General features: G+C 41.5%; 1 protein-coding gene across 2 annotated transcripts; it reads left to right on the top strand.

Moving 5' to 3' along the window:
- The first annotated feature begins 1,471 nt into the window (after window positions 1-1,471).
- On the top strand, window positions 1,472-12,178 carry gxylt1b (glucoside xylosyltransferase 1b). 2 transcript variants are annotated; one of them, XM_034579068.1, is made up of 7 exons: window positions 1,472-1,742; window positions 3,007-3,214; window positions 3,318-3,449; window positions 3,773-4,024; window positions 4,209-4,332; window positions 4,473-4,645; window positions 9,378-9,585. In XM_034579068.1, the coding sequence occupies exons 1-7, from the start codon at window positions 1,555-1,557 to the stop codon at window positions 9,438-9,440; spliced, it is 1,140 nt and encodes a 379-aa protein (XP_034434959.1). In that variant the 5' UTR covers window positions 1,472-1,554; the 3' UTR covers window positions 9,441-9,585. The 2 variants fall into 2 exon arrangements, with proteins under 2 accessions (XP_034434959.1, XP_034434958.1); XM_034579067.1 differs by lacking the exon at window positions 9,378-9,585 and adding an exon at window positions 9,930-12,178 and having other exon boundaries at window positions 1,473-1,742.
- Window positions 12,179-24,277: the final 12,099 nt, after the last annotated feature.

Here is a 24,277-nt window from a genome sequence, read left to right as displayed (position 1 = left end):
TATATATATATATATATATATATATATATATATATATATATATATATATATATATATATATATTGAATGTTAGTTTGAATTTGTTAAGAATTAAGAATGAATTAATTTCAATGTTGAGTTTAGACTGTTATTTTAAAATGAACAAGTGGCTGCAAATTAATATTTTTTCCCCAATTCAAATGCTGGTTTTCAACTGACATGCCCAAAATGATACGTCCCAAAATGGTTATATGTAGCTCTTGAGCCCCAATACGTTCTTTCTGGAAAGAAAAAGTAGCTTTAAAAGTGTTAAGAATCAAACCCATAATAAACTGCAAATTCACAAACAATAAAAATCTGATGTGAGTAAAATATTGTGTTGTGTTTATACTGCATTTTCATACCACCCCATTAATTTATGTCATTGTGTTTAGATTGTTACTGTATATTGTAACAAGGTAGCATTGTAGCACAGCATACTGCAGAAAACGTTGGACCACAAACAGGTGACAGGTAAATGAAAGCTTAAAGTAAATATGGTTAAAGGGATAGTTCACCCAAAAATGAATGTCCGCTGTTATCATCCTCCGGAGCCACAGACATTTAAGCTAAAAACGACCTAGTTTGGAAGCGAATTTGATAGCCGGGGTTTACGGACACATGGGTGACACCACAGGAGCAGTATGCACCACATCACAAAGAGAGGCCAGACAACGGCTTTTATTCCTCCGTAGGCCCAACATGGATTCGAGAATAGGTGCACCATAGAGAGTATCCTGACTGGCTGCATCACCGCCTGGTATGGCAGCTGCACCGCAAGGCTCTAAAGCACATCACCAGGACGGAGCTGCCATCCATGGAGGACCTCTACACCCAGCAGTGTAGGAAGAAGGACAACAGGATCGTTAAAGACCCCTATCACCCCATCAATAAACTGTTTTGCCTGCCATCTGGCTGACGGTACTGCAGCATCCGGGCCCGCACCACCATGCTCAGAGACGGCTTCATCCCCCAGGCCATAAGACTGTTAAACTCTTCCAATCTGCCATAAGACTCTCATTCCTTTAAACTTTGCACCTAGTAATATTTGCACTACTTAATCAGTATTACTTACATTCATTCATTCGTTCTATTTAGTAAGATACTTTATTTTAGTTTATAATGTATATTTTAGTTCTTATATTCTATTTTTTTGCTTGTGTGGTTTTTCAAATATTTTGGAGCATGGCTAGAAGGGAACCTGTGACACAAGAATTGCATTGCATTGTTTCTTCAGTTGTATTGGATTTGGCTGCAACGCTGTTTACCCCTGAAACTCCAGAAGTGTTTTGTGGACTCAAACACTCCACCCACCCCTCCACCTGCATAGTGGTGAGTAGATAATGAGTGCATTGTCCCTTTAAAAAAAGACAGGCATGACCACCAGAGGGTGTAGTTTCTCCACCTGATAATCCTGAACACGACTTTTATTTTCTAAACTGTAACCGGAAGTGCCTCACCACTTCTCACGTTTATTATGAGTGGTGAGTTTCTGTGTCATGACTGTCGTCCCGAGTTGCGTCTTTAAACTCCATCATGCGGCGCTACGGTCGCGCACTGACGCTGTGCACGGTGTTCGCCGTCTTCTCGGGTCTGTACGTGTACAATAAGCTTCAGGACACGGACGCATCTGTCGCAGGAACCGGGCCGAAGAGCGGCTTCATCCCGGTGCCCGGAGCCAGACGAGGGGCCGCGGACCAAACTGGGCCCCGAAACCTTCACTGGTACAGTTTGTGTGTCTGCGTGTTAAAAGGTCTCCAGTGGAAATCTATACAACTAAATCTATACAACTGCATTTCACTTTATAATAGTGCACACGCGCGTGTTTGTACGGACTGTGCACGGTGCTGGGTATGTGCAGGAATGTGACGCTGCTGCACTGAAGTTCACGTCATTCAGCCGCAACTTTCTCTATGGCTGCAGACAAGTCACGTTTTAAAACCATCTCCCCAAACTTACTTTTGTTTTTTTACTCGGATTGTTTTGAGCGATCATTGTGTTTCCTTTCTCAAATGATGTGTTACATGTGTTGCCTTTGATCTGACATGTTATTGTGTTAATTTGCTGGTTGTATTTGATGTTTTGTTTTCTTATTTGTTAAGCACTTTGTAAGGGCCATTATAAAAAACAACAATAACAAGTAGATGATTGGTGGTAGGCAGGAAGAAGACGATATAGTAGATGCACCTTGAAGTTGGTTGACACAAGCCAATAAACCGTTTGGTGTTCACACCTCACTGTTTATGTATCTAAGGGTTTTAGGAGAGGGCCTGATGGGAGGAGCTAATTAAGTTTCCATTAATTGTTTGATTGGCCAACAGGTCAGGAACAAAAGTCATTCGATAGAGGAAAGCAAGAATTGGTCATAAATGGGACCAGAGTATGATGGTATTTGTTTTCTCAAATGACATGTTGGTGGTATTCAGTCAAACAATACTTTGAGTCATTTAAGGCAGAAGAAAATGTACCTGAAAATTAACTTCACAATAAAAAAAAAAGTTGTACTTCTCTAGATTGTTAAGTTTTGGTACTTAAACGACTCAAGAATCAAGGTCACGTCCTTGTATTTCTCTGGAGGATTTATTAAAATGTCATCTGGTAGCTTGACATTTGGTTCATGTTATTTCCCCCCCAAAAAAGATATTTAGACTGCAGGTTTTGTGTTATACAACCTTTTTATTATTCTTAAAATGGTGTTTCCTTTGGTTTCAAGGGACATAAAAATAGACAGACACCCTGATGAAGCCTTCAGTTTAGACTGTGCTTGCATATTCACAATGCAGGATTACAAGTTAGGACTCAGATTACCTTACAAAAAAGTGCAAGTCAGAAAACTTGATAACTTCACTTTTTTTTGGAGGCGGAGGGGCCTTGTGCTTGAAATATCTCTAAAGCAAATAAAAAACGTACACATAAATAAATTACTGGACGTGTGTGTTTTTCCCGAAATTTGTCAAACATCCTTTTGTGCGACTCTCTCTCTCACAGGTACGTCATGCGTCAGCGGGGTCAGGTGGAGGCCGGCGGCAGCATCCAGAGCCGACCCGAGCCCCCCATGCACCTGGCTGTGGTGGCCTGTGGTGAGCGGCTGGAGGAGACCCTCACCATGATCAAGTCCGCTGTGCTTTTCAGCATCAGACAACTCGACCTGCACATCTTTGCTGAAGATCAGCTCCACACCAGCTTCATGGAAGCTGTGAGTAGGAAACATTTGGAATCTTTAAATTGGAAAACAGTGTTGGGGACCCGGAGTTTGTGTTGACCATGTCCATTATTGAACACCCCCGTCTTTGTCACAGTTGGCTTCGTGGCCTGGATTCATTCGCTCCAGGTTCAAGTACACAGTTTACTCCATCAGCTTCCCCAGGGACAACGCAGCCGAGTGGAAGAAACTCTTCAAACCCTGCGCTTCTCAGAGGCTCTTCTTACCTGTGAGTTTCAGATAGACCCCAGTTTAACTCTGACCTGATTCTATTCTGGGTTTTCTGTGAACAATTTGAGATGGTGGCTGCAAAAATACAAATTTGAATTTTGACATGAATTAATACTTGCTATAAATGTAAATAAATGAAAAGCTACATTTTGCCTCAATATATTCAGGAACATTATAGTGAAATGTAGTGTCATGAAATAAGAGGAAAATTCCCCTGAGCAGCACATACCAATTTAATGCACCAATCAAAACACTGCAGAGCCTCCACACTATTTCCATATTCTGAGTGACTAACGTCTGTGTCACTCTCCACTTGTGCAGCTGATCCTTAAGGACATCGACTCGGTCGTGTACGTGGACTCGGACATCCTCTTCCTGCAGCCCGTAGACCGACTGTGGGCGTTCCTGCCCCGGTTCAATTCCTCCCAGTTGGCGGCCATGGCCCCCGAGCACGAGGAGCCCCGCATCGCCTGGTACAACCGCTTCGCCCGCCACCCTTTCTACGGCAGGACGGGCATCAACTCGGGGGTCATGCTCATGAACATGACCAGGATGAGGAACACGTTCTTTAAGGTAGGGGCTGAGAGGGGGGGGGGACTTTGCCCAGTGTATCAGTGTACCACCATAAGTGGCCACTAGATGTCCTTCTCCTGCTGCAGTTGCCCACCACGGATCCATTCGATGCTGTTGCAAACTGAAGCTCCGCACTAATACCTACACAGTTTTGACTGTTGTTGATTCTCGTGTGTGTTGACAGAACGACATGACGTCTGTGGGGCTGCGCTGGGAGGAGCTGCTGATGCCTCTGCTCCAGAAATACAAACTGAACATAACCTGGGGGGACCAGGACCTTCTCAATATCATTTTCCACCACAACCCTGGTGAGGAGAATAAACAAGACCACAATTAAAAGGGGGAATTACTATGATATTACTATATCGTCAACATGTACACAGTAATGTTAGACATCTGCATATCGTATCTGTTACTTTACGATGTTTGTGTTCACTTACATTCGCAGAGACGTTGCTGGAGTTTCCGTGCAAGTGGAATTATCGTCCCGATCATTGCATCTATGGCAGCAACTGTGCTTCAGCCGAGGAGGACGGCGTGTACGTACTGCACGGAAACCGAGGGGTTTACCACGACCACAAGCAGCCCGCCTTCCGAGCCGTGTACGAGGCCATACGAAAAGTGAGCACACCCCGTCGTGTTTGTGTTACTCAAGCCCCGCGAGTTCAATACGCATCACAGGTCTCCTTATTTCCCTCAGCCAGGGCACAGATTAGACACAGTTGTATTTATGTGCTGGAAAACTTAGAAGTAAAACACAGAACTCATGAAAGAAGGTTAAAAAAAAAAGAGCAGATCCATCTCCCTTAATGTTATTTGACGTTGTTAAATTAACTACCTTCCATTAATTCGTTAATAACTAAATTTTGTCCACACCTCGTGAAAGATGGCTCTTGCACCTCCGCTTGGCCTGGGTGATCAATTTCTTTTTATTACCGAGACGAAATGAAGACATAAAGAAACTCGCAGTGCGTCTGATCTAATTTGATAACCCAAAATGTCAATAATCTAAAATATTAACTGGGAGGAAAAAAAAGTCAGGTTTTATTGTCTGTTCCTCTGTATTTATGGCTTTTAAAGGCTTTGTCTCAGAGTTTTATGATTTAACAGCCTGCAGCAGTTATACAGGCAGATATTGATGGTTGAAGAGGAAGAGCAAAGGAAGCTTGATATCGTTTGATTAGAGGATCTCACTCTTTTGACTGAAAATACTTTATTACCTCTGCCAAGGTCAGTGTTTGTTTTTGTGTTAGTTAGCAGGTTTACGTGAAATCTACCTGACAGATTTCCACGATACTTTATGGAAGGATGCAGTGTGGGTCAGGAAAGATCCCATTTATTGTCGGTGGGAGATTTTAGGCACTTTTCAACATTTTCCATGATTTCTCAGAATAATTCATGGATCTTGATGACAAATCAGGCGTGTTTAGGGGACTGCGATTTATGAGTGTGTGCAATTTGGTTCAGATCAGGTGCGGACAGGAAAAATAAGAACTATAGCCCCTTTTCCACTGGTTGAAAAACCCACTAACACTCGCTAACCTCTGGCTTTTGTCTGTAATGGGAATGGATACAATCGGTATTTACTCCCAGCTGTAGTTACTCTGCAGTAGACACTGGTTTTAATCGGCAGTGATGGAAACATGACACCTGGTTTAACGCACACGAGTTTACCTGCGGGTTAAAAACCTACATATACCTGCTAATTTTGGTGCTAAAGAGATACATTTCTCTGAGCATCTATTTTCCTTTCCTCAGGATTAAAGTTCGTACGCCTTCTTTATATTTTCCCTGCAGACCCTCTCATTAAAAAACAAACTAACAACAGTGACTGCAAGAAACTCCGTCAGCCCGTTAATGGCTCTCAGGTACATAAAGGTGAAATAAGACGTGTTGAGCCTTTTCAAAGTGCCTCAGGTGTAATTTAGAGCAACATCTGATGGGAGACGACCTTTTCTGACCCCCGGCGACCCACCTGCCCTCCTCCACTGCTCCGTGTCTTTCCCCGACGAGGGATGAGATGAGATTTTGGATTGGGTGCCGACCCTGAACAACTTTAAAGAGAGACTCATTATGCTTGTTTTTGGGGCACTACTTGAAAAAGCTTTACAGACTCCAATGTTCAGAAAACACTTTAGTTTCTTTATTCTGTTCATTGCTGCAGCAGAAGGAGACTCACAGCCGGATTCAGCTCCTCTGTCAGTACCTCTGCTGCAGACTTTGGGATTTTGAGCCATGCACAACGTATACATTCACAAAACACATGTACAACCCACTACAGGGTCTGGGAAAGACTGAAAAATCATAATGTCTCCTTTAAACTGCTGGTGACAGCAGATAGTTTTCTACACTGTAAAAATACCGGCAGACGATCGTAACAAGCACTAATTTCCCCTGTGAGGATGTTTATGTGTTGTTTACCAGCAGCGTAATGATATCGACGACAGGAGGGGCATTTGCTTAATGAAGCCATCACTGTTCGCCATCTCATTGCTTTCCTATTAACTAACTATTGGACATAGATCACGGCGAAGGCTGATCCATACCTTATCTATGGCCTGCAGTTAAGTCTTTATACGATCAGGATCAATTATGGCAGTCGACACACGTGCACCTGTCCTGATACACTGGCTCGATGAGCGTAGAACCCCAACACGAGGACCATAGCATGCATTAAAACTGTTTTTCCCCTAATAGCCTGGGTAGGTGTTGATACTTTGATAGATAGGTTATTAAGTCTGGTTTGCCAGGAGGATGGAGGAGTATGGATTGATTCTGTGCGTGTTTAATCTCACGGGTCGGACCATTTCATCCGTTTCAGCTTTTGCGTGCGCAGCAGAACCTCAGGGAATATGCGGAGTGAATAACGAACAGGATGGGATGACTCTGGCAGCTCAGTAAAAGAGGGAAAGTTCAGAAACTGGCCAGGGAAAGCGGTTTCAAATGCCCAGCAGAAGTAAAAGAGCAAAGAAGTAGATTTTATACTCTTTATTTCTCAATTTTCTTAAATGGCTGCTTATCTAATGTCAAAGTTTAAGAAGTACAAGACTTCAACGGAAAGCAGACAAAAGACCAAAGTCATAAAGAGAGGGAGTTGTGCTTAAATCAGGCACTTGTGAAAAGCAAAGACTGAATCTGGCAAATGTTTGAGCACTTCCTGGAAAGCTGAGGCCTCGGAGGTGGGAATCACTGTTCACATATAGAGCACAGGCGAGGAAGGACCGGTCGTTATTGTCAGCCTGGGAACAGCACAGTGTTGCTATTGACAGTTACCGCGACGACGCTAAGACACAATATTTGATATACAACATTTCACTTCAACGCTAAAAGTTAATCAGTGTATTTAGTTTTCCTGGTTCTTTACTTGGTCAATTCCTCATCCTGAAACAAAATTTTCCAGAACTCTTCCTGCCCGCCCCCTGTTAAAATATACAGAAAATGTGTGATTGAGCCCTCGTGAGAATACATAAAGGGAAAAAAACTAAAATGAATACGACTAACTCAGAATGAAAAAGAGGAGCCAAACACAAAGAAGACACAGACTGAGATATAGACTTTTGGGAGAAATCAATTCACAAGCTGTTTTTCTGCCACATTTATGTATAGTTAAAATTAGTAGCTTTAAAATGAGGCTAATTCATCCTCAATTAAGTGTTGACGAATGTAAAATCATTGTCCGCGCTCTTCATCCTCACACAAAGGAAATGGAACAGAAACAGCGGTGCTCCTCCCTGTCCGTCTGCCCGCCCGTCTCAAACAGACCGCAGCAGTCTGTCCGTCATAAAAGCACCTTCTCCTCCCTCCGCTGCGAAACGCGGAGCCCGGGAAGCGGCAGTTAAATTTTACAGCCGATGGTACATCCAGAGTCGGGAGTCTGCACATCAACAGCCCCCCCATCAGCCGCACAAAATCAATACAGCAACTGTAAATGCAACTTTATGACCGGCGGGTGCGTGCGTGTGTGTCCACTCTCATAAAAACATTCTCTTTGTGACCCAATATCAGGGACCAAACCGCAAGCAAATGAGCCGGTATTAAAAAAAAATGGTAATTCCTCTTTGATTTCCTCGGAGCATTGTAAAGGCTCCTTCATTATTGGGAAGACATCAAATTTCGCCCGTAATCCCCAGTTATCACTGGACGTTAAGCCCATAGCATAAAACCGACTGCAACAACAATGTGGACGCCTTTTTTTATGTTTTACCCGGCTGACCGATCAGATTAGATGTGGAGCTCCGTCCAAGAGTCCAGCGGGCCTCACAGGTTTTATTTTTTAATGTATCCACGGGAAGACATCTTCCAAGGCCAAATGCTGCCCAGAGCTGCAGTTTGCCGAGTTACAGAGGGAATCTGATCGATTCCGCCGGAACAGCAGGGGGTCAAGAGGCGTCCTCGGGGGAGTTTTGACTCTGGTTTGGGACTTCAGATGCTCATTTTAAGTTTCCAAGAATACAACTACTACCTTTAGGCTACCGCCATTCATTGTCCAGCTTTCCTAAGAAACAGGAAGGGGATAGGGGAGGATACATCTTACCTGGAATCACGAGACCAGATGGATGCACACAAATCTTTCTCATATCATTCTATCTTTTTAAAATTCAGATCAGTACAACTCGGTTTTACCACGTCAAAAACTGTATATCGTCTCCTTTTCAAGATTTTGTTTTGCATTTTTATGGAATGTCCAGTGTCTTTTAGTAAAAGTAATATGTAGTTATTTAGAATAACAACACTGGCACTAAATGGGGTTATAGCCCATCAGTCTTCCCTGGATCCCCCATAACCACACTTTTGGTGGTTATTTTTTCCAAATTTATTAAATCTAAAACTTAAGTCTCCTTTCCAAATCTCTCAATCTACAAACACTTTTTTTAATTTTTTTATAAATGGGACTCTAAATAGTTTTCTGGTGCATCGTGTTTGCTGTACTTGTCCGTGAGGTGTATTAAAAACTGTGGCAATTTGAACTGACACACGTCGGTACAAAAACCAATCAAGGGACGGGAAGGAATTCTCTTTAGACCTTGACAATATAGATCAGGGTAAGGATATAAAACCATTTCTTATATTTCTCAAGTTTTTAGTGTTCCCAGGAGCAGACTAGCCTCAATAATTGTGAAATGGAAGAAGCGTGAAACCACCAGCATGCTCCCAAGAGTTAGCTGAGGCCAAAACACTGGAGGCTGTGCAGACACTCGAGGACAGCTGACAATCCAAAAAGAAAAGGTCTTGAAAACAGCACAGCCTTCAAGGTGAAAGTAGCCTTTTGTAAAGGAGGTGGGCGATCAGCTCAAGAAAGAGAAGGACTGACTGGGATAGAGAGAGCAAACTGGAGGCTGCTCACATCGATGAGGAACTTTTCCAAAGAGTAGAGGTTAGGTTGGGCAAAAAACGGCAACAAATTAAGGGCATTTAGAGTGTGGAGGTTTTCAAAAGAGAACTGATGAAGACGTAGCTCCTCTGCCAGGATGAAGACTTCACATCTCCACTTTCTCCCACTGTACAAAAATGAATCCAAAATATCTCAGATACGGGTGATGCCATCTTGCACTAGTGATGTAATTTGGTGGATCTGTGGTATCAACGTCCCCCCAATACACACGCATTATCCATCAAGGGTCAGTGTCGGCTTTCAATCATAAGGTTTCACTCCATTAATGTGTAGTTTGACTGTTTTTTTTGGTCCTTGTCCCATCTAACATGAAGGTTTATGATCTATACTGCAACCATTTCGAGGTTTTGGCTTCACTTTTGTGGACCCGTCATGTTCCTTCATGAAATCTATCATCTGTACATTTTAAGTCTTTGTGAAAGTTCGTTCATGTGAGTTTTCAACCAAGCTGCAGCCATCTGAAAACACCACACAAGGTCAAATCTAACCACCGACTTGTTTTTGTCGTCACAGTTTCCGTTTGGCGCCGACCCGGTGACGTCTTTGCTGGATCCTCTAGAAGAGGAGCTGTTGAAGACGACCCACACGTACTGTGGTAAATCCTACGCACTCTTCACAAAGACACTGGCACAGAGCCTGGCAAACACCAACAGGAAGGCTCCACGTGGACGGTGACAAAAAAAATGAAAGACAAGACGGGACAGAAGCCAATAGGATTTTTTTAACAAGCTCAGCCACCAAGATAAGGAAAATGTCTTTTTGTGGCTGAACATCCTTCCTTATGTCCTTGTGGAGGAAATTGAACTCCCCCCAAACTGATTGAAGCTCTCCTGCTTTGAACAGCACGTCTTCTGACTGATGTACAAAATCACAGCCACTAAAGCTTGAACTGGCACTGGTTCAAAAAAAATCATGGATGTACTTTTCTACCTTTTGATTCTGTGGAATGAGTAGAGTTTCTTTATAGCTAAATGTCCAACATATGCAAATATTAGAAGTTGGTTCATTCATATAAACACTGGGGGGCGCTAATTCTCCAGTAATTTCTTTCATCAATGAATTGGAGGAACGTTAGTCTACTTAAATATTTGAAGTTCTTGTTTGCCGGCACTTTCTTTGTCTCGTCAGTGCAGCAGAAACCTCATTGAACCTTGAAGCCACATACTCCATGTATGTCTTGATTTATCTGCAAAGATTGTTTCCAATGGACTTTGTCGCATTTTCTTTTTAGCAATACACATTTACCGATATTTCAAGAATTTTCGTTTTCCACCCAGGATTGTTTTTATGCTCAAATCGAAACTTTTCATAAAAACAAGTGGATGGAAACCAACTAAAGAGGCAGCTGAAGTTGTCTGAGACTGTTGCTCTGGATAAGAGCGTGATGTAAATGCCTGAAATCGACTGTTTATGTAGTGTAGGCCAGTTTGTAGCTAAATACTAAATCTAGCAGTCGCTCTAAACTTTACTGCAAATGTGTGCATGTTTTTATATTTTACTGACCACTTGAGATCCTCTGTGCCTTTGGCTCTCGACTGAAGGTGCGAGAGTAGCTCTTGACTTTCCATATTGGAGAATTTATTAAACATTGTGAAGCACTCTTATTAAAAAGAGACAAACCGTATGAGAACTGGACAGAAGATGCACTGGACCACTTTCAGCCTTCAGAAACCACTCCTTCTGGGATTGTTCTGCATTTCTTGAAACCTTCATCAGAGTACTGTTTGCTCAAGTAAACATTTGGTCTATTCTTTGTTATTTTATATGTTACAGAAGTTGCCTTAACCTGGGAGGCAAAGAAATAAGTTGTCAGTTTTGTTATGTCGCGTCACGTGACACCACATAAGTTTGTCGTTTGCTTTTTTGAAATGAACTTTTTTTACATTTCATCATGTTTTAAACAAGAATGTTTAAAGAACATTGCTGCTGATTAATTAGTCACCTCAGACTATTGTTGTGTCAACCAGACACTCAGATATGATGGAAATTCTGCAACACAGTGACCACTTTAACATGGCCGCCAATATTCAGACTGTTGACCTTATCCTGATGTTTTTTCAATTATGGCGTTAATAGAATATTCTATTCATATTATTCCAATTTACATGTTGACTCACATCATTACGTCCACTTTTCAAATACACGTCCGTTATTCTGCCAATTTGAAAACACCAACCTGAAATCGTACGATGTTACAGTTTACCACTTTCAGTGCTTTCTTTCTAATTTTGCAGAAGCTTATCCTCCTCATTTGTCCTTCTTGATTACACCCAGGTCGTATGTTGATGTAGCAAAATGCTGTGACGTGATAATGTGATTAAGCAGCTACGTGTCTACATAACTAAAGTTGCAATATTCTACCCGTCTTAATTTGATTATCGTTTACCACGAGTATGACCTTTTTTCAGGTTAAGGTAATTAAAAAAAAAGGCTATCCATGTTAACTTGGTCACTGTTTAGCTGCCATACATTAGCGTTTACAATGCAGAAAAACTACTATTGAACATGTGAATAAGCTACAAGTTCTCTCCTGATGCCAAAGTATTTGTTTTATTACTATAATTCAGTTATTGTTTTGCACCGGTGAATGTATTTTGTACAATAAGGGATGAAATGTTGTAAATATCTGTTGTGACTGTCAGTGTGTTGGATACAGTGAAGATATCCTTTGTGACTTAACTTTGTTTACTTGTTTATTTGTCACTACTAAAATTGCAATGTCTTTTTTTTTTTTTACATTAAAGATCTGTGTTTTTCTACAGCATTGTCTTATATTTCACCACCAGGGGGTAGCATTTTTTTCAAATGTCCACTAATGCTTTTTTTGAAATATGAGTATTTGTTTTGAGGAAGGAAAAGTACTTTTTCATCCAGAAGGAAAACTTCAAGAGAAATAATAATCCTTTAATGATATAGCACCTTTCAAAACAGCCTTCACAAAGTGCTTCACAAAGAGGACAAATAAAAACAGACGAGAAGACAAAGCAAATGAATAGAATGTCATTTAAAATCAAAGACAGCAAATTATATAATTCATCATTTAAACAACTAAATCTTTTGGAAAATTAATACAGTTTAGAAAAATGTAATTCTATTTGCAATAAATACATTTTGGTTGGATTCATAATAAAAACTTAATATATTAATATTACTGCTATCACTTGTTTACCTTTAGGAAATAGTTATGGGAAGAATTACATGATTTTAGGTGATGTTTTGTGATATAAAGCATCTTTTATGATTTGAATCTCAAGGACCTAACTTAAAGAAGATTGATGCCATGTTTCCATCAGCTCCTCGGCCGGATCGATGGACTTGCCAATAATCTATGACCAGGCCGCCCGAGATGCTCCACCGTCCCTGCTCCAGCTCTAGGTGCTCATAAAGTGTAAGTGATGGACCAATAACGCCGCCGTATAGATGTCCGCCTGTGACACTGCATGGCATTGACTACGGGGAATGAGTTTATGCTTATCCCCATTAGGTGGGGGATACAACCATCTGTTTATGGTTCCGGAGCGAGTTTGATTTATTGCGGCAGAAATGTCCGTCATTCATCACTATATATCGTTATGAGAGCTTATCAATTACCTTTATTGACCTGTGTGCTTAAATGCAACACGCAACAGCGCAGGTCCCCGGGGAGACAGAGAGAGACAATGGCTTGAATTGAGCACCATGTTGAAAAATTCAATATGGTCCATCCTGCCATGGTTTCATTTTCCTGAAACTACATGTTTTATGTTGTAATAAATAACCTGGGTTTTATTTCTTTTGTGCCATCACTGTTGCAAAGAGAAACTATTTAAAATAAATATGTGACCTCCAGCTTTTACAGCGGGGTCAGGGTGAGTGAAAGTAGGGGACATTGAAGAAATAATTAAATGTGCTTCAACGTGAGTGACAGTATTTCTGACAGGAGAAAAAAAATAATCCAGGTGAGGTCGGCCCTTCTCCTTCCCCCATTGTAACGGGACAGAACGTTGAAGAGGAGAGATGAGTGCAAGGACAGAGATGTGTGTTAGTGATGAAAGAAAAGAGCATGGCTGTCATAGCCAATGTAGCAATTAGGGCACTTCACCATTGCCGAGCTCCATCTTTTTCAATATTGCTTGTCTGAAAACAGAGTTGGACCTCAAATTGTGTTGCTGAAGGAAAACAGAAATGTTCCCAAACAGACGAGCATATTCCAGGTACAGTGCATGAATAGTGGACTATTGCACACAATAATCTGAAAGGGCTGAATTCAACAAAACACTCACAGGCAACAGAGAAGCTTTGGAAGAACCTAATGGGCTAAAGTGCAGCAAGAAAAATCTATACTGTAAAAATCTACTGTGTATAAAGATGGACAACATGACTGCTCACCAAAAGGGGAGCCAAAGTTTCCTGATTGCCCCCTGTTGGCTGGTTTCTGTATAAACCTACAGCGGATTCCTACTCCAATGAGACTTCACAGCAAAAACTAAATTTCAAGAATCCCATGCATTTCCATTATCGTCAATAAACCTTTAAAACACATCTCATTGATGGTTTGGTCCTTGCGAGTAAAAACAGACCAAAAAAGGTCTGATATCCATTGAATCTGCTCATAAATAAACACATAACCAGTTAATGGATTGACTTTCTTCTTGCATTCGTCTTCCCCATCAACACCTTGTACCTAGGTTACCCACAATGCCAATAGAATGGTGAGGGATTCCAGTGTGTTGTTCTATAGTAACATTAACCTTGAGCTCATATCCTCAAGCAGCGATGAGGAGCCACTAAAGGCCTTGTACTCTCCAAGACCTGTTAGCAGACCTTGATGTGTGGAGTGTTCCACTTTAACCTGCATAATTTGGTGGCAGTGCAACAAGCTGTGAACACATCTACATATTTAAACAAGGAGCAACATCTGAAGTCATGCGTTTGGCCACCGGAGGATTTTTGGACCAGTGCTCTCCTTTTAGCCCCGTTTGGGTCTTGTATCTTGTTTATTCCCATAGGTTCTATATCTGGCTCTTCTCTCAACCTATTTACTAGCATTGTGGGCCGTTTGCCTCTGAACAGGTACATTAACACCGACCTGCTGTGGCTGTAAATGAGGCGGATATGAGCCGTGAGAGGAAACCAAAACAGCAAAGTTGCGCTCCATAAAAACCAAAACATTATAAGCTTAAGGACCCTAAAACTATCCATATATCCTGAGTGAAACTGCAGACTCGGGTAATAACACTCGTGTTCATATAAATATATTGATAAGTGCAGCTTTAAAAATGGACTGTGCTCCTGATGCTCTGCAGCTGTACAACTTGTCAAACTGTCCAATCAGCTCATCCTTGAGTCCAACTGAATATTTGTGCCAATCTTGAGATATATTGTTCACAAGAATGGGACAGACGGACGTACCAACGTACAGACAGACAACTCAAAAATAATGCTTTCAGCCATTGGCTGTCGTTGGCTCTGAGGTGTAAAAACCCTTTATAAGGACGCCTTAGCATGCTCTTAAAAAAATAGGCTCTGGTTCGAGTCTGTGCTTGTGTATATTTTTCATTTACACTGAGTACACTTTGATCTTATCGTCCATTTATCCATGAGGTTTTCATCTGTTTAGACAAGGCAGCATCTTATTTTGACAGCTTCAATCTATCACACATACAGCATGTGAGCGCATAATGAAAACACGCATCCACAGCCAGCAGAGGAAGTATGAGGAGTGTCACCACACACACACACTCTTAATACCATATATATGACTTCTGCTCTGCACATTTCAGCACGTATGTCATATCATACTCACAGCGGGGGGTCATTTACATGTTGTAATAGGGTCTACATATCACTGCTGGAGGAGATATGAGAGAGAGAGAGAGAGAGAGCGAGAGAGATGCAGGCCTGAATGTTCCCCACAAACAGAATGTCATGTCTGGCACCTCTTATTTACATGTGTGCGACTCCAGGGTACGTTTGACGCCCAGTGAGATGGATTATGACATCTTTGCTCACGCTGACACCAAATTTGCCGCAGTGACTCACTCTGCAGGCCACATAGAAATACAGAGAGCGAGACAGAGTTGATATTAAATTTGAGCAGATTGGTTTATTTACTTCACGGCTTATTTTGTCTGTGTTTGTCAGATTCGACATGGCAAACGCCACAAAGCCAAAGGATGTCTGTCCAACTCTGTGAAATCTCGCTGCTTCCGCACCGGAGCCAGCGCTCAGTAATGCGAAACCACCATTATCAGGCCGTCTGCCAAATGTGGTCCGCGTCCTTGATTTTGTCCTCATCGCATTGCATTCATGCTTCCTCTACCTCTTCCTTTACATCTCTTCATTTGAACCCTCTCATACCTTTTTACTCCTCTTCCTAAATTCCTATTTTGTCACATTATTTCAACAAGAATACAACTTTGAAATCCACCTCAGTGCGTGACCCACTTTCTCCTGATATGGTTTTTGTTTTCTCCCTGCACCCGTCAGAGGGCAGGCAAACTTCCAAAGACAAGCCCCCACTGCGAAAAACAAAAATACCCGACGTGCTCATCAAATGTTCTCGTCCCTTTATTTCCACTGTAAAAGAAATGGCAACAGACGGTTTTCAAAGACGGATTGTGTAGCAGAAGTTCTCACCTCCAAACATTTCAAGAACGCCCGTGTGAGTCTGTGCGTACTTAGAAATGCTATAGCCTTGGGGATAGGAGCCGCTTCCCTTTGTACGAGACTGCAGGCGCACATGAGAGCAAAAACAAGGCTGCTACAGTAAGATGAACACAACCAAGGACAATAAGCAGATGCTGTCTTTTCAAGCACGTGAGGTCGTCAACAAAATGGGACGTACAGTGGGGGTTTATAATGGTTTGAGTACCTGGATTTGATAAATATAAAAGCATGCAGCTGTTCTATGAATCTCTACAGAGGATTAGTCACTTCTATTTCTAACAAAAAGACACTCTGGAAGATATGTGCGCTTTCTGGCTGGGAATCATGAAGCTCCTGCTAGTTACTTTGTTTATAAACAAAAAAAACTAATCGTTAAACTTAACATTTTTAATTGGTCGCTAATTCTAGCTAGATGAAACAATAGCATTCATATCTCTCTGGAAATTACAGTATAAGGCTACAGGTAGCATCCAGTTAGCATGCAACGTTTACACTGATAGTTGACACATGGTGTTCGTGAACTTAAGAAGAAGAGGTGCTAATAAAATCTGTTTACAAAGATGGCTGACATAACAGCTCACCAAAAGTGAAGCCACAGGCTGCTGTGCAGGTCATAAATCCCACCTCCTCCATGGTAGTGGATGGAACATGGGCCCCAAAAAAGTACATGTTCCATAATATTTGTATATATTTTCCACTTTTTACAGTCTTTTACGCTAGGCTAATACCATAGGTTAATACCATCATTAACCAGAACAGTAGCAACTCATTGCACAGATGGTAACAGGGTAACAAACTACATCAAATGTAGAATTATTTTGAATAAAGATATTACTGGTAAATGGTGGATGGGAACACAATAAGCTGCAGATTCAAATGCACATGCGCATTTGCTATTCACATAGCAAATGTGCACACACACACACACACACCCTCCATCTGCTCTCTTCCCTCTACAGATCCCGAGTGAAAACTTGAAGCTGAAGCAGAGAGGGCTGTGACATCTGGAATGAGAGTGACCCTGCTACTTTTATATCCCAACATCCTCTGACCCTCCTTTTCTCCGTGTTGTACAACAATAGATTTCCCATTACTGCTCCCTCCATCCCTCAACCTCAGCCCAACAATATTTGCCACCAGAGGGATCTGATTCAGAGAATAAACACTTAACGTGCGCTTGTGTGTGTGTGTGTGTGTGTGTGTGTGTGTGTGTGTGTGTGTGTGTGGAATATTGAAGCATATGCATGTGTGTATGTCTGAATGTGAGCACAGTCATGTTTGACTGGTGTTTAGTGTAGATTTACCACATTCCAAGCGCCTAGAGCTTATCGGTTCCTTTCAGCTCACTCTCCACACTCTTTCCCCTGTGAGCTTTTCAATTAGATAATTACGATGGCAGTGAATAGAGGCTGCCTGGACACTGCATGCGCTCTATTGTAGAAGCACCTGTCCCCCCACAGACAGCAATTACCTGGCAGGCTTCAGGGGAGTTGCTGGGTATTGTCTGTATTTATGTGTGTGTGGGTGTGTGTTAGAGAGAGACAGAGAATCAGTGACTGTATGCATCTGCTTAGCCTGTGCACGTGATGCATGTGCATAAACAGGTGTGTTTGTGTGCACACCTTTTTCGAGTCTGTGTGTATGAGAAATTGTGAGTTAACATTCTGCACTTAATCTTATTCAGTGACAGCAGGGGAGGGAGTTTTGTAAAGTCTATTTATATTTGAATTCATGTTTACCATTATAATATCAACCTGTTTGTCATTGTCAGCGAGTGGATTGTGTATATTTTATGACAGAGAGACATCGGTGGTATGAGTGGGAGCAGAGCATCGTGATTTCCATCATGAAGGATGTAGCCGCTGAGACACTGTTGCCGTCTACAGGCAGCGCACGTCACCGCCTTGTAAAGCACTTCAGGCCCAGCCTTGGTTTTCTGTGAGCAGCGTTTTTGTGGGAAACAGCAAATCATAGAAAATTTAGATTGATCGCTTAATGCTTTGAGCAGGACACAAGACGTGGTTGGGATGTGCATGTAAAGAGTATCTGCTGCGCTCAGCATGAATGTTAACACGAGGGTTGATAAAGAAGATTTAACCAACTTCACGCAACATCTCACACACTGTGGCATCGAATCAAATGACTATGACAAGCGGTTTACCACAGAAGATAAATAATGGTGTTTAACAAAAAGAAACTACTAGTAATGTAAAGTTTAAGTGGAGTTTTTTGTTGAGATTCTCTAGCTTTCTGATGCTCTCTTTAGCTACTTTCAGATATGCAGACATTTTTCTGTAGGGGCTGTATGTGAGAAAGCAAATGTTCGAATCGGTTGCTCTGGACATTTACCTGAATGTTCCAAACATTTTCCCTTTTGTTGTGAACAAGTTAGACCTGGATAATGTCCTGCTCGCATGTGAAAGACAAACTCCAGAAAGTGTCTGGACCCAATTGTCCAGTTATTTTCAGGAGTTTATATCTGAAAACAGCTTCTGTCTTTCTGTGAACCAGGATAAACAAAAGTCACGAGTTTACGCTCTTCATTTTCCAGATAATGACGTGAAATCAAACCATTGTTTTATTGATAGCCATTGTCCGAGGCAATCTCAATGTAGAAAGAAGGGGCTTCTAGTGTAGCAGCACAGCAGCAGTGCTGGAGGATGTATGTGTGCAAGCAGTTTTTTTTCAAGGTGGTCATCAGACGCCGGGGAAGTGTGTATGTATGTATGTGTATGTGTGTGTGTATATATATATATATATATATATAAAAAATAGATCAATACAGGAAAGAGTCGTCTCACAGTAGCTGCACTCACTTTATACATTGAACCCAATAATGACAATGCAGTGCATTCTTTGGACAACACATTCAAATTTCTGTTATAAATAGGAAAATAGGAAACCACCACAGTCAACACACAACTTTCTGCCAGGCAGGAGACGTGTGCATTTGTTCAAATTACAGCCTGGACGATCGTGTGCCGGCGTCTCGTTCCGGAAGCTCCCTGGTGTATTAATTTACGCCCGGGTCCGTTTTATAGTGAGCACCTATTGATCTGCCCGGACACACATGTGAGGCTCTACAGCTCTGTTAAGACATGGCAAAATGTCTGCTGCAAATTGATGCGTGTGCATGTATGCGCGTGTGTGTGTGTGTCTTCATGTCGTAGTTCACACCGTATAATTCTCGAACCTCTCACAGTGGCAAAACACGTCGGTAACACACCATCACATCTGTTCCCATGATGATAAAGATCTACTCCGTTAATTAAAGCCCTTTAACGTCCTTGTTTTGTTGTGTGATGGTCTTGTTAAACTGTGAATATCCCCATTGGGGCTCACACATGTACACAAAAACCACACTAAAACACAAACTCTGATTTTGTAATGTGTCTAAAGTATCTCACATCAATGTTATTTCCTCAGGTACTAACTGTGACCCATGATGGTGATGTGCCGTCTTCCACGTTCCATCATCGCGCTGCTTTGTGCTTCCTAAACGATGTCAATGAGTAAAAACGCACGGCGGCTGATGGTTCGCCATCTTGGCAGAGTTCAGAGTCTCCGTAATCAAACCCATTCAGACTTTTATCGGTGACGTTTATCAGGCGTAGCGCTCCTGATGATCCAGGCGGAGGATGTGAGGCAGGATATGAGGCCGATGGTCGTGATCAATCACTGATAACATCGCACGGCACTAACGAGGGCTCCTAACGAAGGAACATGGAGGAAGGATGTAATTGGGGAAAACTCATGATTATCTACCTCAATAGATGGATTCATGCTGTCGGGGGAGACATGGGACAGAGGGAGAGAGAGAAGAGGAGGAATAAAAGGTTGCCACCAAAACAGTTCGAGAAAAGACTTTGGCTTTACTACTTCAAGTTTCTAATGATTCATTTCAAAATTGGATTTTATCATATTTTAGCTTTTTTTTTTTTTTTTTTTTTTTTTTTTTTTTAAAAAGGCACATAGGAGCATGATTTATCCATTCATCTGTCCCTCCGAGACTGTTTTTTTTTACCCCATGTCACGAATCACCAGACAGAACCAGCCTCTGGATCCTGCTGCTCAGATGAATTCCTATTAAGGGCACTTGAGCTGCTCAGACAGGCCTCACTTTGATCTGGAAGTAGACGCGACTCACCACTGACAGCTTATGTAAGCCCGTCGCTCAGATCACCGCCACTCGTGCCGTGGAGAGCAGACACGGAGACACACGGGGAGAGAGACGGGGGGGTGACAAAGCTAAATAAAAAAAAGAGAGACACACAATGCGAGGTTTTGAAACTGGAAGGATTTAACTGACGGAGACGCCGTCACGCCGCAAGTCAAGGTCATGCCCAGGGTGATGGATTCCTTCTCATGCCGCCGCTCTGCTGGTGAAATACAAGTGACACCATGAATACCCCGACAGTCCAGCAGAATGACTCCGCTTTCTAAGGGCTCATTCATTAAGAGGTTAATGACACGAAATGGCGAATTAATTTAACGTCCGATGGAACATTCACTGCGCGTGAGCGTTGAGAGGGATGGCGTAGCGCTCAGCCGCCAGCCTAATGTTCTCCAAAGTCAAGATGAATGGACCCCTCCCTTCTCCAGTGAACTCCATTTCTTCCATACCAATCAAAGCGTAGATATGGGCCGTTGCTCTTTTCACCGCCACATTCAATTTATGGCGTAATTAACATTTTGGTGGCAAAAAAAGACAGTGAGGCCTCCAGCAGAGCAGCTGGTCCAGGATGTGTTGATGGAAATGATGAATCGAAAATGAAAAAGCTCAGAGTCATTGAATTAAGAGATTATTGAATTATCAGATTAAGCCACAGCTGGTCATTGTTACTGTTGGTTAAAAACATGCCTCTGTTTCTTTGTCAACAGGGGAGTAATAAAACAGATGGAAACTAAAATGATGCATGTATGCAGTGTGATGACGATCTCTGGTCGTAATTTACTCCCCGAGCTCATCGCCGTTCTGTTGTGTTTGCAAAGTGGTTAATTTCTTTTTTGATTCAGTGACGCCGTAAAAAGATACTCTCTCCGCGGAAGTGCACAGTATTTCAGATGTCAGGGAAGCTACAGGCGTATGTACTTTCAGCGTTATAGTGGCCGGCGGTGATTAAAGCTTTAAATTTTGGTCACTGGTGATTCAGGTTCTCATTATTGTTCAACGGTTATGAAGCTGCCGCAGTGGGGGCAAGGTCATTTCCACTTCCTGGTAACAATACAGACTGCTTTTTAAAATCGGCTAATGTCAAATTACATTGGTAAAAAAGAAAAATGTTAATGTACCATAGCTGCTGTCAGGCTCCAACACATGTCTGCTGATATTGTACTTCATGTTTGGAAGAGGAAGGTTCTTCATTTCATTGTCATTTCATGTTCCATATAAGAAAAAGACAAAAGTGCAAATTATTAAGGACACCATTAAGTCCCCTCACCAACATTTCCTTTGTTACTGATCACAGGGAGCATGTGGCATATGAGGCGCTGGAACAGGAGCCTTTGCTCAATATTGTCCCTGTGCAATTTGTCCATGGTAAGGCTGTGAAATGCCAACAATGTAATATCAAAATATGAGGGCAATCAATATAAAACACAGGCTTTTTTTTTAATGTTCCACTCAATCAATAGTGTCCTTTTAGCTAGTGCCTATATATGCTCTAGGGACAAACCCAGTCTATTGTTCTGTCAATCTGTCTGTCCACCACTTTGGTGAAAGGATCAACGTTCAGTTGGTGATACAGACATGGGCGCACTAGAGCAGTTAGCATTGTAAAGCTTACATAAATAAGTATGTAAACAATGTCATCGTCAGCATATTTGCATGATTTTTACACTTATTTTGTAAAAACTAGTTCCAATCACAAGTCCGTCTCAGCTGTCAATCATGAATTTTCACCTTGGTTTTTTCTTTTAGCATCAAATAACTAATCAAACCAAACTTAGCTGAACTATGCTAAGAACTAGCTAAAATGACAGAAACCCTCTTTGAGAAATAAATTATTTGACGTTTGGTCTAGGACGTATCCACTAACATGGATGTGGAGTTTCTGACCTTTACTGCAGTCAGCCACTAGGGGGCAATCAAGGCGCCTTGGCTTCACTTTCAGGGAGTTGTCTTGTTGTCCATCTTTATATACAGTTTATGGTAATGATCCATCCTGTTGATGTATGTCTAAATTGACAAATGTTGTTCAGTATTTTATGTCTCTTGTTTCCTTTATGAGCTGACACACTAAAGCCAATGAGTTTCTTTAGAGGATATCTCAGGAATGTTCTCTCATACAAATAAGACACAGATGACTTGTCCTTTTATTCCCCTTCTTTCTGGCCTGTTCGGCAGTAATACCCGGGTCAGCCATGGTCACAAGGACTCTGGGGAAAATAAAAGTGACAGATACGTTTATTTTTCCATTTTATAGCACATCACATTCTACGAGGTTGTGATGCTTTACCAGTTCAATAAGACATTAAACATTATGGAAGATGCCAAAATCTGACCTTCACCTTACCCAAGACAAACACACTGTAAGGCACCGTCTGACACAATCACTCAGGATCATACTCACTCTGAGTTTAAACTGCTAGTGAAAGGCTTATTATTGCCAGTGCACCACACAGTGAGGGACCAGGTTTCCTCATGTATCCCAAAACAAAAAGAGTTAAATATTATTGATGTATTTTTCATAAAAACTCATTTTAATTGTGAAACATTGACATTACTTATAAATTAACGTCTTCTATGTGCACTCTTTTAGTCAAGGGTCCCTTTTTCCAAAAAGTTAAGTAAGAAAGATTTTGAAATGTCATTACACGTTCAAATGAATGTTCCAATTTCAGCTCTAATGGACACTTAGGAAAAAAGACAATTATGAAGATTCAAAATATGAAATAACTTGCAAAAATTCATTTGGGGACGTAACAGTCAATCCTTTCAGCCATTTCTTCCTCTGCTGCCGCTGACAACTTGTGTGAAATGCATTCTGGGATACCTTGACCACACAAGTCCTGATGCATTCCGGATAAAACCAGCAAACTACCAACATATTCCTCTGCCACATTCAAAAGTATGCCCCATTGTTGTGCGTTTAATTGTGATGTACATGAACACAACACTGTACAGTGATGAAGTGACACTCGTGCTTGAAGCTTATTGAAGACAGAGGAAGGATATAGATTGTTTAGATTTACAGCCCTGCACAGGAATAATTACATCTTCTAATTGCGCCAAGTCGGAGCTCTCGAGGGAGCAGCCCTGCTCCACACTGAAGAAAGATTAATAAGGAAATGATGAGACATGGCCGATCACAGGATAACACACTGGGAGGGGAAGCTGTGATTTAAAGATCGGGACAAGCCAAGACTTAATCACTTCATCCGATTGGTATTTGAAGCCATGAATCACAATTAGCAAGAATTAGGATCATTTTTAGGGAGCTATGCGGAGAACGTCTCCATGATTGGATGCTGCCTCTGTGCCAGCCAGAGTTAATTTACTGAAGTGATGATAATATTTTGAAAATCCATAAAGCCAATACGATAAATGAGCCATCGTGGTTTTCATTGAGGCTGTGAGATATCTAAAAAATAAAGCATTTTTACAAAGTTCAATTTCACTTGAGTAAAAAAACTTCTTTAATTTATCCTTTATTTCACCAGAAAGATCCCATTCAGATACAAAGTCTCATCTACGCACACAAATTCTGCAATCAGAGTAAGAACATAAAGAGACACAGGAAATTATGGTTAAAAGGAATTACAGAAAATCAAAAGCACAAGTGTAAAAGCAATGACAGTGTTTTATGAATACAGATTTCCTCAGCTCTCCGAGTAGTTGGGCGCTTGAGGAGAATTTTCTCTAATAATCGTAAACTGTAGCTATTTGGAGGAAATAAGAACAGACTAGATAAGTAATGTGGTAACTTCCCTCATTGAGCTTTCACAATTAATATTAGTATATGGTTGTTTTTCCCTCTAAGACACAGTGATGTCCATTGAAATTTAATTTGTAAGAAATTGCACCAGTTACAAACTGCAAGGAAACATTATACACGGCACCATCATCCAATACTGACAAAAATAAACTTTAGACTCGTCTTTTTCTAGCAGTAAAGGAAAAGCATTTCTTTAAATAACAATGGGCAAACAACAAATTCTTAGAATAAGCAAAACCAACCACACACACTCAGAGAACCAACTGAAGGTGTTGA

This window comes from Hippoglossus hippoglossus, chromosome 23 (assembly GCF_009819705.1).
Source record: "Hippoglossus hippoglossus isolate fHipHip1 chromosome 23, fHipHip1.pri, whole genome shotgun sequence".
Lineage (NCBI taxonomy): Eukaryota > Metazoa > Chordata > Actinopteri > Pleuronectiformes > Pleuronectidae > Hippoglossus > Hippoglossus hippoglossus.
Note: the sequence above shows the minus strand (reverse complement) of the source record. Positions and strands in the feature narration are given on the sequence as shown.

Coding starts and splice junctions, on each gene's coding strand:
- gxylt1b (XM_034579067.1), top strand. CDS start 1,555: ATGCGGCGCTACGGTCGCGCACTGACGCTGTGCACGGTGTTCGCCGTC. Junction 3,215..3,317: donor ACACCAGCTTCATGGAAGCT/GTGAGTAGGAAA, acceptor TCTTTGTCACAG/TTGGCTTCGTGGCCTGGATT. Junction 4,025..4,208: donor TGAGGAACACGTTCTTTAAG/GTAGGGGCTGAG, acceptor GTGTGTTGACAG/AACGACATGACGTCTGTGGG.